The sequence below is a fragment of the Girardinichthys multiradiatus genome, chromosome 24, assembly GCF_021462225.1.
Source record: "Girardinichthys multiradiatus isolate DD_20200921_A chromosome 24, DD_fGirMul_XY1, whole genome shotgun sequence".
NCBI classification, from domain to species: Eukaryota; Metazoa; Chordata; class Actinopteri; order Cyprinodontiformes; family Goodeidae; genus Girardinichthys; species Girardinichthys multiradiatus.
The window spans coordinates 10,289,480-10,306,236 of record NC_061816.1 but is presented as its reverse complement, the minus strand read 5'-3'; the positions used below and the strand labels follow the sequence as shown (position 1 = coordinate 10,306,236).

The window sequence follows — 16,757 nt, the reverse complement described above, 5'->3', positions numbered from 1 at the left end:
CCCAAGAATAATCAATGCTAAAACTGAGTCAAAATGTGGTTCAACAAAATATTAGTCAAAGGTTGCGCCCACTTTCACAACCTGGTTATTGTAGCTATATTTATGTATTTAATAGATTTGATATATTTTTTCTTAGTAGCTTTTTTTCATCACATTAAAATTGGAAAAAGGTGTGAAATAATTTGCTATGTTGTCATTCTTTAAATCACAAAAGCTTTCTTTCTAACAGGGGTGTGTAAACTTTGACAGTAACAGTTTAGTGACTGTATAGTTTTGGATGTAAACTCTGCCACCCACTGGCCATGCCAGCCGCTTTTAATAATACTTTTTCTATTTGTTTTCGTTACTTAATGAAAGGTGACGTGGATACATTAGTACGTTGCTCATAACAATGATAATTAATGAAAATAATAAAACATAAAATAAAAAAAATATATCATTATCATCAGAACAAAAATGAATAAAAATGAATGAAGAAAAATATATAATTTAATTTGTCTGTTATGCATGAAACGGTTAAACATTTCTCCAGTTGGTTCAGATGGGGTCAGTCTTGTATGAAATCTTCAAAGGCGATGAGACTTTTATTGTGAAAATCCAGTCTGTGTGTGAAAGCGGAAGTGCAGTAGCACAGCGTTTCCGTTGACGCCATAGCGGCTTCTCCAGTGAGGTAACTGACATCACCGCTGTTCTGGTCGAGAAGGCCAAATAGCAAAAGGTGAGAACCAACAACACATTTGACACGTATGCGGGAGCAGATATGCATGTTATCTCGGCCTAAGATGGGTGAACAAATGTATTTCAGACCGCGTTTATTCTGGTTCCGTCCAACAGCCCTCACTGCCCGTGTCCTTGAGTACTGTTAGCTAACGTTATTAGCTCCCTGGGAGATTTAATGCCAACTCCTCTGTTTGCGTTCAGTAAACCCTCTAAGTCCTATTAATTAGCAGCTTAAAACTTAAGACAAGCGTATAAAATTCATCCTTTTCATCTACAGATGTCAGTGAAACTTTATTGACTTCGCTTTGGGGACAAAGACACTTGTTATTGTTGATGGGAGCTAATTTTTCCTCCAGACTAACCGTGTTTCCCTGTTAGCAGCTTTATTAGTTGCAGAAACACAGTCACTATTTAAGCTATTCTCATTAATGTCTTGCTACACATTCTGCAGCGGTCAGGGACATTTTTCAGTATGTCTGATTTATCTGCATGGTTTGTTTTTATTACACTGGAGCTAAAACTTGTCCTTCATCATTAGTACAATAATTTTTGGAATGGGTAAACTGTCACTTCTAAATGTAAGTCATTTAAACAGGTATAATTTTCTCCAAATAAACTTACACTTCCTTTAATACAAAAAGTGAAACTTATGTAGGGATCCAGAAGTGTTTATTTCGGTTAATTTTGATGATTAGGCTTGCAGCTATGGAAAACCCAAAAAGTTGTCAGGTTCTGGTTTGAGAGCAGAGGGAAGCATAAGGTGATCTGAAATTCCCTGTTGCATGGTTGTTCTGGCTTTGGATTTCATAAAACACGATGGACCAACACCAGCAGATGACACGTTTCCCAAATCATAACTGGTTGTGGAAACACCATACTGGACCTCAAGCTGCTTGGATTCGGTGCCTCTCCACTATTCCTCCTGAGTCTGGTTCAGCCGTGGCCCAGATCCTTGATACTTCTGCGTGTGGTGGCTTTTGAAACTCTTGAATGGGCTCCAGTTATCCCTTTGCGTGTGCACCTTTTTCCACACGTTTTCCTTCGACTCAACTTCCCATTAACATGCTTGGATACAGCACTCTGTGAACATCCAGCTTCTTTAGCAATATCCTTTTGTGACTTTCCCTCCTTGTGGAGGGATGCTGGGCAACCCTTCAAATTGCCAGTCTTCAAGATGATTGTGTAGAAGAGGGGTCTGCAACTTGCGGCTCCAGAGCCACATGTGTCTCTTTTGCTCCTGCACTGTGGCTCTTAACAAGAAAAGGTTTTAATTATAATGGCAATGAAAAAGGGTGGTTTTAGCAGTTCTACGTGTTTTTATGGAGTATCTGCATAGAATATCTACAACAGAAAGGCGTCAGCAGTACAAAGTGTGTAAAAGTAATTTGTTTTTCAACTTTATACTGTTTGCTTAATATTTTTAGGTGCGCTACATGTCTTTCTTTGTTTTCCATATTTATGGAAAGGGTTCAGTCAGCTGCCCTCATTCTACAAAATAAAGTTTTTTGTCATTTGTAAAAGTTAGATTATTCATTTTGTTCTAAATCATTAAACTGAAATAAATGTTTAATTTCCTTAGCTTTCAAAATAAAATCCTTCATTTATAAACATTTTAGGCTCTTGGAAAATGTTATATTGTAGTGCGGGGGTGGCTCTTTTAATTGAAAAGGTTGCTGACCCTCGGTGTAGAACATAGCATGGCATTTGTGTATTACAAATATGACATAACATTCAAATTTTCTAATCAACTGAACTTTGCTGTCAGCAATATTCATCAAAGTTATCAAAAATAAACGCTTAAGAATTATCACTCTTCGTAAGTTATGGTTTGACCTTTTTTAATTGAATAATGATTTTCTTGTTTGAGATGCAACTTTAGCCAATGAATCGATTACGTCCGTGTTCCTAAGTCTTAAAAACCAATAAATTTATCGTCATGATTTCATGACTGAATAAATATTTAAACAAAAGAAAATTGAATATTGGAAAATGTTTGCGTTTCCTTCCCTGTTACACCTTCTTAAAGGAACAAATCTACCACCAAGTGTTTAGTTTCTCACTAAATAAAAAGGAACGCCATTTTTTGGCCTTTAGACCACCGTAATCCAGTGTTCCTATTTAATCCTATTTTGTTGGATTTATTACAAGCAGAGGAAAATGATCAAAGATCCCAAACCGAAAAGATAATCAGTGTTTAGTTCTCTTTAGGGCCATCCAGTCTGAGCATAAGTGTGATGAATATTTAATGGGAGCTAATCTAAGTGCAAAACTAAACAATAAAATGTCCTCTTTCTGCTGACTTCATCCTCCTGTTGTTTTACAGTATAATAATAACACCTGGCTTCTGTCAAGCATTCATGTTTTGTATTCCAATGTCGTCAATGTTTTTAACAACTGCAGAAAGAATACATTTGAGTCAAGGAAAGTCTACAACTTTGCAATGGTAAATGATTTTAGTCTCTGCTACTTGGTGAAACAAATCAGTTCAAAGACTCTTGCTTTAATGCAGTGTATTCTGTTGCATGTCAAGTAAAGCTAAATATTTGGTCTTTCAGCATCATGTTGCGACTGCCAGCTGTTGGTCGAGCTCTAGCCGGAGCTGCAAAGGGCAGCCTGGCTACATCCAACCCTGGTAAGATCCGACAGCGGTTACTGTTTCAGTTTTGTTCAAAAACAGAACAGAAAACTGTTAGCATTTTCTGTCACTAATTGCTGTCCAGATGGGATGTTTCTATATTTATTTGGTTTGACAGAATGAAGCAGTTTTAGCTAAGCCTTCATTTATTTTCTTTTTGCATCTTTAGTGCGAACTCCTGTACGTTCTGCTAGCAACATGGTGGAGGTGTTTGTGGACGGAAAACCAGTGGAGGTGGAGCCTGGAACCACAGTGCTGCAAGTAAGCCACCTAAGATGGATATGATGCAAACTTAAGTGTACAATGTGCACTTCTGAGATGTATCGTTTGGAGTTGAATAAGTTGCAATTTATATTAAGTCTTTTTTCTTTTTTTTTTCAGGCTTGTGAGAAAGTAGGAATTCAGATCCCGAGGTTCTGCTACCACGAGCGTCTCTCAGTCGCAGGAAACTGCCGAATGTGTCTTGTGGAGATTGAGAAAGCCCCAAAGGTATTTTTCCATCTGGCTTGAGGAGTCTTAGTTCTGCAGAACATGTATTGAACTGATTTAACACCAAACGATGTGGTTCATGATATCATTTATAACACATGTGCTAATATCTGTGCTCTACAGCCAGTTGCAGCCTGTGCCATGCCTGTCATGAAAGGTTGGAACATCCTCACAAACTCGGAAAAGACGCGTAAAGCCAGGTACAAGACTTGGTGACCATAATGTGATTTTATGGTAAGACGCTTCTAGGTTGTCAGAATATAGCAACAAACTTTGTGAACGTGTATCATCAGAGAGGGTGTGATGGAGTTCCTGCTGGCAAACCATCCACTGGACTGCCCCATTTGTGATCAGGGTGGAGAGTGTGACCTTCAGGTAAATTTGACCCTGCACACAGAAAGGTTTTATTTAGGATCTAAAGCTAAACAACAGGACGGTTTGACTGAAAAGGAAATTCTGTTCTCAGGACCAGTCCATGCAGTTCGGTTCAGACCGCAGCCGTTTCACAGAAGGAAAGAGAGCAGTGGAAGACAAAAACATCGGACCCCTCATCAAGACCATCATGACCCGCTGTATCCAGTGCACACGCTGCGTCCGGTGAGTCAACTGTACATCCACCTGGCCAGATCAGCCAGACGGCAAGGATGCAATCATTGTGAATGAAAACATGCGTTTCTGTGGCATTAAAATAGTCAGTAATGTCTTCCTGAATCGTTTTTCAGTTTTGCCGGTGAGATTGCTGGAGTGGAAGACCTGGGAACAACGGGAAGAGGAAACGACCTACAGATCGGGACATATGTGGAGAAGATGTTTATGTCAGAGCTGTCGGGCAACGTCATAGATGTCTGTCCTGTTGGGGCACTTACCTCCAAACCCTACGCTTTCACCGCCAGACCCTGGGAGACGAGGTAGGAGAGAGTTTAAAGCTCCTTCACCGCCATGCCAAAGAAATTGCATTCGTTTCATCTTCTGTTGTCTTTGCAGGAAAACCGAGTCCATCGATGTGTTGGACGCTCTGGGCTGCAATATTGTGGTGAGCACAAGAGGAGGTGAGGTGATGAGGGTGATGCCCAGGCTCAATGAAGACATTAATGAAGAGTGGATCTCTGATAAGACCAGGTGATGCATAAATACACACCAACAGGAACATATTGCCTTCTCTCAGGTGTGTTCATGGGTTTATTCTCAACCTCCTGACATTAACGTGTTTCCCCAGGTTTGCGTATGATGGGCTAAAGAGGCAGAGACTGACCCAACCAATGGTGAAGGATGATTCAGGTCAGCTTACCCCAACCACCTGGGAGGATGCTCTCACTCGTGTTGCAGGAGCTGTAAGTGTATCCTTGCTGTTTTAATAGTCTGTGCTTAATTTTATTTGTTAGATACTCTCATTGATGTTAAAACATGTTCAGCTCCAGAGTGTGCAGGGCAGTGAGGTAGCAGCCATCGCAGGAGGGATGGCAGACGCCGAAGCTCTGGTGTCCCTCAAAGATCTCCTCAACAGACTCAACTCGGAGAACCTCTGCACCGAGGAGGTCTTCCCCATGGCAGGAGCAGGGTGAGGATGGCTCTACATCCCTATCACTCCACACCAGACTCAGGGTCACCCCCCCATTATCTAACAATGCTGAATTTTTGCTCTCTTTAGTACCGACTTGCGCTCCAACTACCTGCTGAACACCCGGATTGCAGGGCTCGAAGAGAGTGATCTCCTGCTGCTCGTAGGAACAAACCCTCGTTATGAGGCTCCGCTGTTCAACGCCAGGATCCGCAAGAGGTCAACATCAACATGCTTCAGCTCTAATATGCTTCATTGGGGTTTTGTCTCACAGGCGAACATAAAGTGGTGCATAATTAAGTGGAAGGAAAATAATTCCTGGTTATAATTATTTTTAAAGGTACACCAAAGGATCATAAATAAACCAAAACAAGGGACAATCCTGGAAGAAAACTTATAGGAGGTTGCAAAAGACTTGAGACTGGGCTGCCAAGTCCCCTCCCAGCAGCCTCAAATATAATGCCAGCTCTACAGTGGGATGTTTTAGGTCAAAGTATATTACTGTGTTAGATTGGCCCAGTCAAAGTCCAGACATGAATCTAACTGATAATCTGTGGTAAGCCTTGTTCAAATGCCCTCCATTCAATGTTAGTATGAGCTATTTGGCAAATAATTGGCCAAATCTTCAGCCTCTAGATGTGCAAAGCTGATGGAGACGAACCACAAAAGTCTTGCAGATGTCACTGCAAAAGATGTTTCTAAGTATTGACTCACAGAGGGCTGAATATAAAAGCATGCCACATGCATCTTTTCCTTCCACTTACAATAATCCTCTACTTTGTGTTGATCTATCACACAACATCCCATTAAATACACTGAAGTTTGTGGGAAAATTCAGGGGGGTGAATCCTTTTCCCACAGCGTGTACAACTTCCTTCTTTCTTTTCTTCAGCTGGCTTCACAATGAGCTGCGTGTTGCCATGGTGGGCCACCAGGTAGATCTGACTTATACATATGAGCACCTGGGAGAGGAGAGTTCAGTGCTGAAGCAGCTGGCCGATGGCACGCATCCTTTCAGCCAGGTGACGGACACAAACTCACTCTGATCAGTGTGGACATGTTCTGGTCCTGGTCTATATGGGTTCATTTACCTTCATTGTCTGCAGGTCCTCGCAGCTGCCAAGCGTCCAGTGGTGGTTGTTGGAAGCAGCGCTTTGCAGAGAGAAGATGGTGCTGCGATCCTGAGTGCTGTCTCCACCATCGCTCAGAATGCCAGGACCAGCAGTGGGGTTGAGGAAAGTTGGAAGGTCCTCAATGTCCTGCACAGGTAGAGCTTTGCAAACTCTCCATTTACATGTCTACATCTGCATGAAATGAAGAACATGAGACTCTAAATGTTTAAATCTTTGTATGCAGAGTAGCCAGTCAGGTGGCTGCCTTAGATCTGGGCTACAAGCCCGGTGTTGACGCCATCCGGAAGAATCCACCCAAAGTCTTGTTCCTGCTTGGAGCGGATGCTGGCTGCATCACCAGAGCCGACCTGCCCAAGGACTGCCTCGTCATCTACCAGGGTACACACACAAAGAAGCGTCTCGCAACAAATTATTCCTGGAAATGTTTTTTGATTCTTTTTTTTTTTTTTTCCCCTCTAGGTCATCATGGGGACATGGGAGCTCCTATGGCAGACATCATCCTACCTGGTGCAGCATACACGGAGAAAAACGGTACCTATGTCAACACTGAGGGCAGGAGCCAACACACTAAGTTGGCTGTCACTCCACCTGGTTTGGCCAGAGAGGACTGGAAGATCATCAGAGCTGTATCTGAGGTCAGAGTCAGGTCACTCTCATAGTCTGGAAGTTGTTTAGCAATATTTTAATTAACCTTTCTTGTGATTGCAGTTGACAGGTGTGACGCTGCCCTATGACTCACTGGAAGAGGTCCGATCAAGACTGGCAGAGATCTCTCCGAACCTGGTCCGTTATGATGATGTAGAAGAGGCAAACTACTTTAAACAGGCCAATGAACTCTCAAAGGTTGGAGATGGTTCTTCCTACTTATCTTCCATCTTCTTGCTGATTTCATACTCTGTTTTCCTCACTTTTTTCTTTATTCCCAGACTGTAAATCAGGACCTCATTGCAGCCCCTCTGGTGCCACCACAAATCACCGCAAAGGACTTCTATATGACCGGTACTTTTGAATAAATAAGTAAAACACAAACACCATAAAATGATGTTCTGAAACAAACACCATGCCTCTTCTTTGTTCAGACTCCATCAGCAGAGCTTCCCAGACCATGGCCAAGTGTGTCAAAGCTCTGACAGAGGGAGCTGCTGCGGTTGATGAGCCGTCTGTCTGCTGAACACCTCACAACATCTCCACCACCGGTCCTCAAAGACAACACTTGTCTCCGAACTAACTCGGTGTTGCTCTATAATTTAAACGTTGTTGCTTGTTGTATACATTACATTGTTTTCACTCTGCGAAGCAGCTTTATTGAATAATGCTGAGAAATATAAATAAATCTTAAGCCTTTACCCAATCTGAAGGGTTATGTGTTTATTATGATGCATATTTATCTGATTTAATTAGCATTCATCCACCAATAGAAACCTGATGTTTAAATATTTCATATTTAAAAAACTGTTAGTTTTGCAGCAGGAATAATGTCAGAAACTTGATATGATGACTGAAAAAACTTAGTCAAAGTACGTTTCTGGTTTAGTGCCTCTTAACTACATAATTTGTCCTTGAGGTCCTGCCACCAGACGATGTGCCCCTGGGCAAGGCATTTAAACCCAAGTTGCCGACCGAATCTGCGTATTGTAAGTGTGAGTACAATTGGGGAAATGTGGCTCTAGTGTAAAGCACTTTTAAGTGGTCCGTATGACTAGAAAAGTGCTAAATAAAGTCGGTCCATTTAATAGTGGACTGTGTATAAATTGGGTGACACACTATAACAGAGGTTGGCTGTTCCTCGGTAATAATAGTTAGGACTTGATTTAAACCTCATAAAATATTCTAAAACAAGTTTTGTATAAAATATGTAAAGAAATTGGCTAATAATTATGTAACAATAATAATAATGAGAAAAAGGCAATTTCCTGTGGCCTGAGCAGTCAAAACTACAAAAGGTCATAAGTATACGACGTAATGATTCTGGATGGTTCTAATTCACTGCAAAGGTATACATGTTTCTTTAATGGAGCCAAAATAAGATAAGCGTTTGGACTTGGACCTCTTTCCTTTAGACAAATGGCTCTTGTCATATCCTGTTCGCAGAGAAAGACCTCTTAAAACCAAACACAACTGCAGAGTCACACAGACGCTGGAGGAGAGAAGACAGTCACATCTCTCCGTTCCTAATCTGTTTAGTATCTCAGGCAGACTTTTGCTTTTCCTTTACTCCTCTGGATATTTTGATAGTCTTTCTGTCTCGACTTCTTGTAAGTTGATGCTACATAACGTTTGTGTGCCAGTATTAAATTATCTTGGGCTGCTTGTAATTCTCAAAGGTGGTGCGTAACTTTATTTTGCTTCCCCTAAAGGACCTTTTTTTGTTGGGGAAAGCAGTGAACAAATTGAGAGAAATGGTTCCTGTTAAGCTCCTCATTCTGGGAGCTCAGAACACTGGAAAGACAGGTAAAGCAGACAATGTCAAACTCAAGGGGGGGAAATAGAAAGTAGGTTGGATGCACGGATATTCCTGAATCAATTCAGTAGACGTTTAGGGATAAATTCTGGTCGTGGTTCAAAGGATTGAGAAAAATGAAAACTTGGCACACATCTGAAGTTAACCCACTAATATCTTCCTGTCAGGTTAGTGTGAGCATGGACATTATAAATGACCTGTGTTATAGATGGCAACAAAACCACCTCAAGGAGGACATGTTTCCAATCTAATTTTGTTACAGGCTTTTTATAGTGCAGAGTTTAGCTTTTCTGTGCATGTTAACCAAAGTATTTTAGTGTTCATTTCCCATCTCTTCTATTATTGCCTGTCATGATGCTGCATCTGTTTAGCTGTTTTTTGTCACTGTTGTCGTCCTGCATCTACAGCGCCTCGCAAATTGACCTTGTTCACATTTTGTCACGATACAACCACGAACCACAGTGTATTTTATTATGGTTTCATACAATAGACCAACTCAAAGCAGTGACCGGTTCTAATGTTAAAAAAAATAAATCAAACATGGTTTTAACATGTTTTACGCATTAAAAATCTGAAGAGTGCGTTGTGCATTTGCATGAATTCAGACAAGCTTCCCTGTCCATTCTGATGATAAGCATCACCCCACAGCATGATGCTTCCACCACCATGTTTGACTGTAGGGATGGTGTGTTGAATATAATGTGCAGCGTTCATATTTTGCTACACTTTCATCACATCTGCACATCATTTATGTAACGCTTCACAATGATGCAGTATTTTGTGTTGATCTATTGAATAAAATACCAATAGAATACAGGGAAATCTGCGAGTGTCAAAGTATGAAAAAGCTCAAGATACCCTATTCTGGATAATTCTGTGCTGTTTTGGATGTATTCGTTTGTTTCAATCTATAATCTGTAATTTGTGTGTTTGTGGCATTAGTACTCTTCTTTAAATGTGTTTCTTTCAGAGGAATTCTCTGTTGTTATCTCAGTTTGTAATGCACTGCCTTACAGTTTCCTATTCCTCTCAATTTATCGTTTTGTTGTTGTTTAAATCCATTTAACCTGTTAGAGGTTTCTTCAGAGTTTGTATGAACTCTACTGTTTATTTGGGTTGATTTGATTTCTCATTTTCGTTTGACTTTTAATCCTGTCTCAAGGTGTTTTTCCATCAGAATCACTACTTTACATGTGCAAGAAACATCTGTCAACATGTGCTGAGTTTCGGGCTAGGTGCTCTGAAGTGAATAAGTCTGTTTTGTGTCTCCAGCACTGTGTGTTCGCTTTATAACGAAGCGTTTTATAGGCGAATACGACCATAAAAAGGGTGAGTTTCCAGTACATATTTCATTCTTGACAAGGCTAAATAACAGCATAAAGTAATAACTAAGGTATTTCTGCAGAGGTGACATACAGATGTAATCGGACGGTGGACCAGGAAACTGTTGATTTGGAGATCTTGGATTTACCTTGTAAGGTCGGTTTTGAGTTTTGTTTGTAAAAAAAAACAACAAAAAAAACAGGGCATCTATTGAAAAGTGAAAATTAACTGTTTTATATGTTGTATGGTGTACTTAGGGGAAAAATGTATGTAACTATATGTATCCTGAGAATGTACAGCAATCTTTGTAAAACTGTATTGTATTTAGTTAAACCCCATTCTAACTAAATCGTACTAAACCAGATGTGCCTTCAAGGAGTTTAGTTCTCTTATTATTTAAATATGTTACTGTTTGAAAATAATCAGTTTATAATCAGTTTAAAAAATATAATCCACCACTGGTGATCTGGAATGGCAATGGGGTAAACCCTGCACTGATTAAGATTCTGTTTATGTAAAACTTGCTTTAAATCTTCTGGGACTATTTTTTTTACTGTAGGAATACATCAAGTTATATCACTTGTTCATTATGTTTGCTGTCAACAGCAGAAGAAATTTACACCCGAATTTACAGCCTGAAAACTGTCAGTTAGTCATTTTCTATACCGCTTCTTCCATAGTGGGTCGCAGGGAAGCTGGTGCCTATCTCCAGCAGTCTATGGGCGGGAGGCGGGGTACACCCTGAACAGGTCGCCAGTCCATCACAGGGCAACACACTCATTCACACACACACACACACCTAAGAGCAATTTAGAGAGATTTAAATTAATGTCTTTGGACTGTGGGAGGACTGTGCCGGAGTACCCGGTGAGAACCCACGTATGAATGGGGAGAACATGCAAACTCCATGCCGAAAACCCCTGGCCGGGTGTCGAACCCAGGACCTTCTTGCTGCAAGGCAACAGTGCTACCAACTGCGGCACCATGCAGCCCCAGCCTGAAAACATACATCTACAAATCAGTGTGTTCTGTGCTAAAGGTCTTCAACTTTAATGAATTATAAATAATACCACTGTGCTGTGAAATTGAATAACTTATTATGCTTTGGAAGTCTAAATTAGCATTTTGAATGACATCATGCCAATCAGTACTTTTTATAAAGGGGTAGCCATATTGGATATTGTGTTTCTAGTTGTTGAAAAGACAAATGATTCTGCAGCTATTGTTACTTTGTAAACACATGGCATCATTTTGACTATTGGGGTTTGGGTTAGTGGAAAATGTTGTTTCCAGGTCAGTTTGGAGGCTAGTTAAATGTTTAGGTAGTCTCCGCATTAAAAGCAAAATGCCTATCTACTTCCACCAGCCTCTAAATCTCACTGACTGAGTAATGGGTAAAATCTCCAGAAATAAAACTAAAACCATAATCAAATTTGGAGGTGTGTGTGTGGATTGTAATTATAAATCTAGCGTCTTGTTTCCTCTTAGCATTTATGCTAAGCTAAGCACGTGGCTTCAAACTTAGGATACAGACATTTGAGGTATTTTTACTATATCTCTGAACTGAGGCTTCTATATAAAGCAAACAATGGTTTAATTGTTGTATTTTATGACACATTCTGCTCCAGAGCTCTGTGGCTTCTATTGAGTCCTCCATTCGCTGGGCTGATGGTTTTCTACTGCTCTACTCCATCACTCAGCGTTCCAGCTTTCTGGAGATCCCTCAACTTAAGACCCTCATCGACAAAACCAAACAAAGTCTTGGTAAAAATTAATCTTGATCAAAAAATTTTCCATCTTTGCTGCATGAAGTCATACAAGTTGCTGTCCCTGCCTTGACTTTAGATCAGGTCTCTATAAGAACGCTCAGTGTTGCCCTCCAGTGAGTCTCTGGCTGACATCTGTCTATTGTCGCCTACACACATAAACAGCTGGAGCTGACACACATTCCTTGTTTGGTAGTCCAGTTCTGTGCGCTGTAGGCAGACTGCATGCCAAGGCATCCTTCTGCTCACTGTTGTTTTATTGCCATTTTATTGTGTGTCAGTTTTTCCTACAGTGCTGGTAGCCAATAAGGCAGATTTGGAAATCGGCAGAAAGGTGACAGCAGAGGAGGGACAGAGACTCGCCAAAGATTTAGGGTTTCGTATGCTTATGTTTGTGAAACTGCTTTTTAGAAATACAAACACTTTAATTTCCCCGCTGATTTTCTTACTGTGTTTTCTTACTGTATAGATGTGGTTTTAGAGAACTGTCTGTCGCTGAAGCAGCATTATCAGTGGAAGCAGCAGTTTTTCAGCTCATCAGGTTTGTTTCTGTATATTTCTGTATTTTATTTTAACACTAGCTTCTAAAACATTTTGACTCTACATTTTACCAGACTTGTATATCATATGATTCGATCAAAATACAACACTAAAATCTTATGCAGACACGATGGTTTTTAGTTTCTTTGTCTTTATTTTTTTCTTATTTTTACGGAAACAATGCCTATTTGCATTCAGTATACAGGTCCTTCTCAAAATATTAGCATATTGTGATAAAGTTCATTATTTTCCATAATGTCATGATGAAAATTTAACATTCATATATTTTAGATTCATTGCACACTAACTGAAATATTTCAGGTCTTTTATTGTCTTAATACAGATGATTTTGGCATACAGCTCATGAAAACCCAAAATTCCTATCTCACAAAATTAGCATATTTCATCCGACCAATAAAAGAAAAGTGTTTTTAATACAAAAACGTCAACCTTCAAATAATCATGTACAGTTATGCACTCAATACTTGGTCAGGAATCCTTTTGCAGAAATGACTGCTTCAATGTGGCGTGGCATGGAGGCAATCAGCCTGTGGCACTGCTGAGGTCTTATGGAGGCCCAGGATGCTTCGATAGCGGCCTTTAGCTCATCCAGAGTGTTGGGTCTTGAGTCTCTCAACGTTCTCTTCACAATATCCCACAGATTCTCTATGGGGTTCAGGTCAGGAGAGTTGGCAGGTCAATTGAGCACAGTGATACCATGGTCAGTAAACCATTTACCAGTGGTTTTGGCACTGTGAGCAGGTGCCAGGTCGTGCTGAAAAATGAAATCTTCATCTCCATAAAGCTTTTCAGCAGATGGAAGCATGAAGTGCTCCAAAATCTCCTGATAGCTAGCTGCATTGACCTTGCCCTTGATAAAACACAGTGGACCAACACCAGCAGCTGACACGGCACCCCAGACCATCACTGACTGTGGGTACTTGACACTGGACTTCTGGCATTTTGGCATTTCCTTCTCCCCAGTCTTCCTCCAGACTCTGGCACCTTGATTTCCGAATGACATGCAGAATTTGCTTTCATCCGAAAAAAGTACTTTGGACCACTGAGCAACAGTCCAGTGCTGCTTCTCTGTAGCCCAGGTCAGGCGCTTCTGCCGCTGTTTCTGGTTCAAAAGTGGCTTGACCTGGGGAATGCGGCACCTGTAGCCCATTTCCTGCACACGCCTGTGCACGGTGGCTCTGGATGTTTCTACTCCAGACTCAGTCCACTGCTTCCGCAGGTCCCCCAAGGTCTGGAATTGGCCCTTCTCCACAATCTTCCTCAGGGTCCGGTCACCTCTTCTCGTTGTGCAGCGTTTTCTGCCACACTTTTTCCTTCCCACAGACTTCCCACTGAGGTGCCTTGATACAGCACTCTGGGAACAGCCTATTCGTTCAGAAATTTCTTTCTGTGTTTTACCCTCTTGCTTGAGGGTGTCAATAGTGGCCTTCTGGACAGTCAGGTCGGCAGTCTTACCCATGATTGGGGTTTTGAGTGATGAACCAGGCTGGGAGTTTTAAAGGCCTCAGGAATCCTTTGCAGGTGTTTAGAGTTAACTTGTTGATTCAGATGATTAGGTTCATAGCTCGTTTAGAGACCCTTTTAATGATATGCTAATTTAGTGAGAAGTATTGAGTGCATAACTGTACATGATTATTTGAAGGTTGATGTTTTTTGTATTAAAAACACTTTTCTTTTATTGGTCGGATGAAATATGCTAATTTTGTGAGATAGGAATTTTGGGTTTTCCTGAGCTGTATGCCAAAATCATCCGTATTAAGACAATAAAAGACCTGAAATATTTCAGTTAGCGTGCAATGAATCTAAAATATATGAATGTTAAATTTTCATCATGACATTATGGAAAATAATGAACTTTATTACAACATGCTAATATTTTGAGAAGGACCTGTATTTCAACCGCTAGGCTTAATAATGTAATAAATCATATAATGTACTTTAAATGTCTCTTAAAACAGCTGGACAATTCAGAGGATCATAACGTGGGGTTCTGCAAATCTGCTCTGTGTTTCTCAGAGGTGCCCTAAGCTATCATATCTAATTTTGACCATGTTTGATAGTTTTTTGTTTTTGTATTTTCCATAAAAAACCACAAACAAATTCCTTAAACTGGCTGCATGACAGCTTAAGCATTGCATTAGTTACAGTGCTGTGTAAAACAAAATGTACAGATTTTCAGATTTTACTCTTTTGTCACATCAGACAGATAATGTTATAAATCAGAGAAAGATAATCTGAGTAAATACAAAATGCAATTTCAAAATTAGGATTTTATCTATTGAGGGGAATAAAGCTATCCATACTAACCTGGCTCTATGTAAAAGAACCCACACCACTTTTACAAGCCAAATCCAGGATCGTAAAAACCTTAAATATAACCAATCTGACAACATGAAGTAGGCTAAAAGAATTTAAAAGGAACACATCATTCTCCGACCTAAAGAAATGTAAGTATCAATGTAAAATAAAGTAATTAACCTCTATCAATCTAACAAGATTTACAAAGCCATTTGAAAGACTGTACGACTCCAGTGAATCCCAAAGAGAGCCATAATCTACAAATGGAAAAAAACTTGGAACAGTGGTAGACCTTCTCAGGGTGGCCAACCTCCCAAAATTACTCCAAGAGCACTTCAACAACTCATCCAGGAGGTCAGAAAAGAACACAGAACATCATCTGCAGGCCTCACTTACTTGAGTTGAGGACAGTTTTTAAAGATTACCAAAGAAAATGAGCAAAAAAGGCCAAAACCACAGCTGACCAGAAAGAACACAAAGGCCTGTCTCACATTGCCAAAAACATCTTGGCGACCCCCAAAACTTTTCTGAAAATATTCTCTGGACTAACAAGAAAAAGTGTCACGTTTTGTGTCCCGTTAAAACAGCATTTTATAATACCAACAGTCAAAACAACCTCCGAATACCTGCAAAAACAAACTGATACAACAAAATAAAGTGTTTGGGGTGGCCTACTCAAAGTCTGGACCTATATCCAAATAAAATGCTGTGGCATAACCTTAAATTGGACACTCATGCTTTAAAATGTAAAACTTCCATTGCCAAACAAGGTCAGGTTGGTTTGGGCCGTTTTTCCTTAATAACTAAACATATCTTCCTAATCTCTACTTTTTAGTTCTCTATTTTAAGTCAGACTTTAAGCACACTAGGGGGCCCTCTGATGGTTTGGTAGAGCTTAGCAACAACTTAGATTGCTTTTGTCTCTGGCCTGCTCTGATGTAGCTCATATGTTGTCTGATTTGTGATAGGCTGGTGCTGGATCAGCAGCGCCCCCTACCTGACAGGCGCTCCTACATGCTGACAGTCCGCCATGCTCTGACCAGGAAGCTGACACGCTCAAAGACCATGCAGTGGTGACAGCAACAAACCGTTCAGCTGGAAACATTTTTACCCTGTTTTTATAAGTGATTTTTTATCTGGACTTGGTAGTAAAGATGTGCCAAAAAAACCTGTATAGAATAAAATTTTATAAAGAAAAAGCAGGATTATCGATGATACATTTGTGCTGTAAGGATAAATATGTATATATTTTTCCTTTTAGAGTCTTTTCCAATAAAGAATTTTGTAAAACACGATTATTTGCTTGTTGTACCATTATGTGATTCTCCAACAGAGGGCAGCACAGTCAAGTCATTTCATTAGCAGAATCCTTCCCCCCCATCTTACCAGGCATTTTTTTAGCCAGATACTTGGACACCGATGGAGTAATTTAATTCTAACTCTTTAAATACTTTTGTATAGTAAAATGTGAGATTTTATTATTTTTTTAAACTCCTGAAATAAAGAAAATTGTAATATCATATGGTTAATTATTGGAATTAATTGATGATGATGCCAATTTCATAATCTCAGTAACATTATTTAAAAAGAAGCACAAGAATCTAAAAATCCATGCAGTGAACCTGCTGCTAAAGTTCAGCAGTGGGACTGTGAGGAAAACAGCTGCTTGAACAGAACAGATGATTTAACAGCATGTAAAGAATGAAGCTGGCTTTCATTACCGTCCTGGCACTACTCGACAGCGTCCCTCGCAAGCGTCTTGCCCTTCTTTGAACTTCTGAACTTTATGATCACAGCCAGACATCTAAAGGAC

The 16,757-nt window shown here is 40.2% G+C and overlaps 3 protein-coding genes across 3 annotated transcripts in view; 2 read left to right on the top strand and 1 right to left on the bottom strand.

Annotated features, from left to right (window-relative positions):
• The window catches only part of unc50 (unc-50 homolog (C. elegans)), a 72,338-nt gene that overhangs the window by 7,482 nt on the left and 48,099 nt on the right, over positions 1-16,757 (bottom strand). The window contains exon 3 of the mRNA XM_047355377.1: positions 16,666-16,748. The gene's annotated coding sequence lies outside the window, so the exon portion shown is untranslated. The remainder of the gene's footprint in view (positions 1-16,665; positions 16,749-16,757) is intronic.
• On the top strand, positions 609-7,886 carry LOC124861562 (NADH-ubiquinone oxidoreductase 75 kDa subunit, mitochondrial-like). Its single transcript, XM_047355372.1, has 19 exons — positions 609-718; positions 3,276-3,352; positions 3,525-3,616; positions 3,737-3,844; positions 3,968-4,044; positions 4,138-4,219; positions 4,311-4,441; positions 4,567-4,752; positions 4,829-4,963; positions 5,061-5,175; positions 5,257-5,402; positions 5,493-5,621; positions 6,295-6,424; positions 6,509-6,669; positions 6,759-6,913; positions 6,995-7,170; positions 7,244-7,378; positions 7,462-7,534; positions 7,615-7,886. The coding sequence occupies exons 2-19, from the start codon at positions 3,280-3,282 to the stop codon at positions 7,704-7,706; spliced, it is 2,196 nt and encodes a 731-aa protein (XP_047211328.1). The 5' UTR covers positions 609-718; positions 3,276-3,279; the 3' UTR covers positions 7,707-7,886.
• On the top strand, positions 8,113-16,239 carry zgc:110699 (uncharacterized protein LOC325371 homolog). The gene is made up of 8 exons (XM_047355380.1): positions 8,113-8,790; positions 8,893-8,986; positions 10,269-10,325; positions 10,402-10,475; positions 11,948-12,083; positions 12,367-12,460; positions 12,555-12,626; positions 15,913-16,239. The coding sequence occupies exons 2-8, from the start codon at positions 8,935-8,937 to the stop codon at positions 16,019-16,021; spliced, it is 594 nt and encodes a 197-aa protein (XP_047211336.1). The 5' UTR covers positions 8,113-8,790; positions 8,893-8,934; the 3' UTR covers positions 16,022-16,239.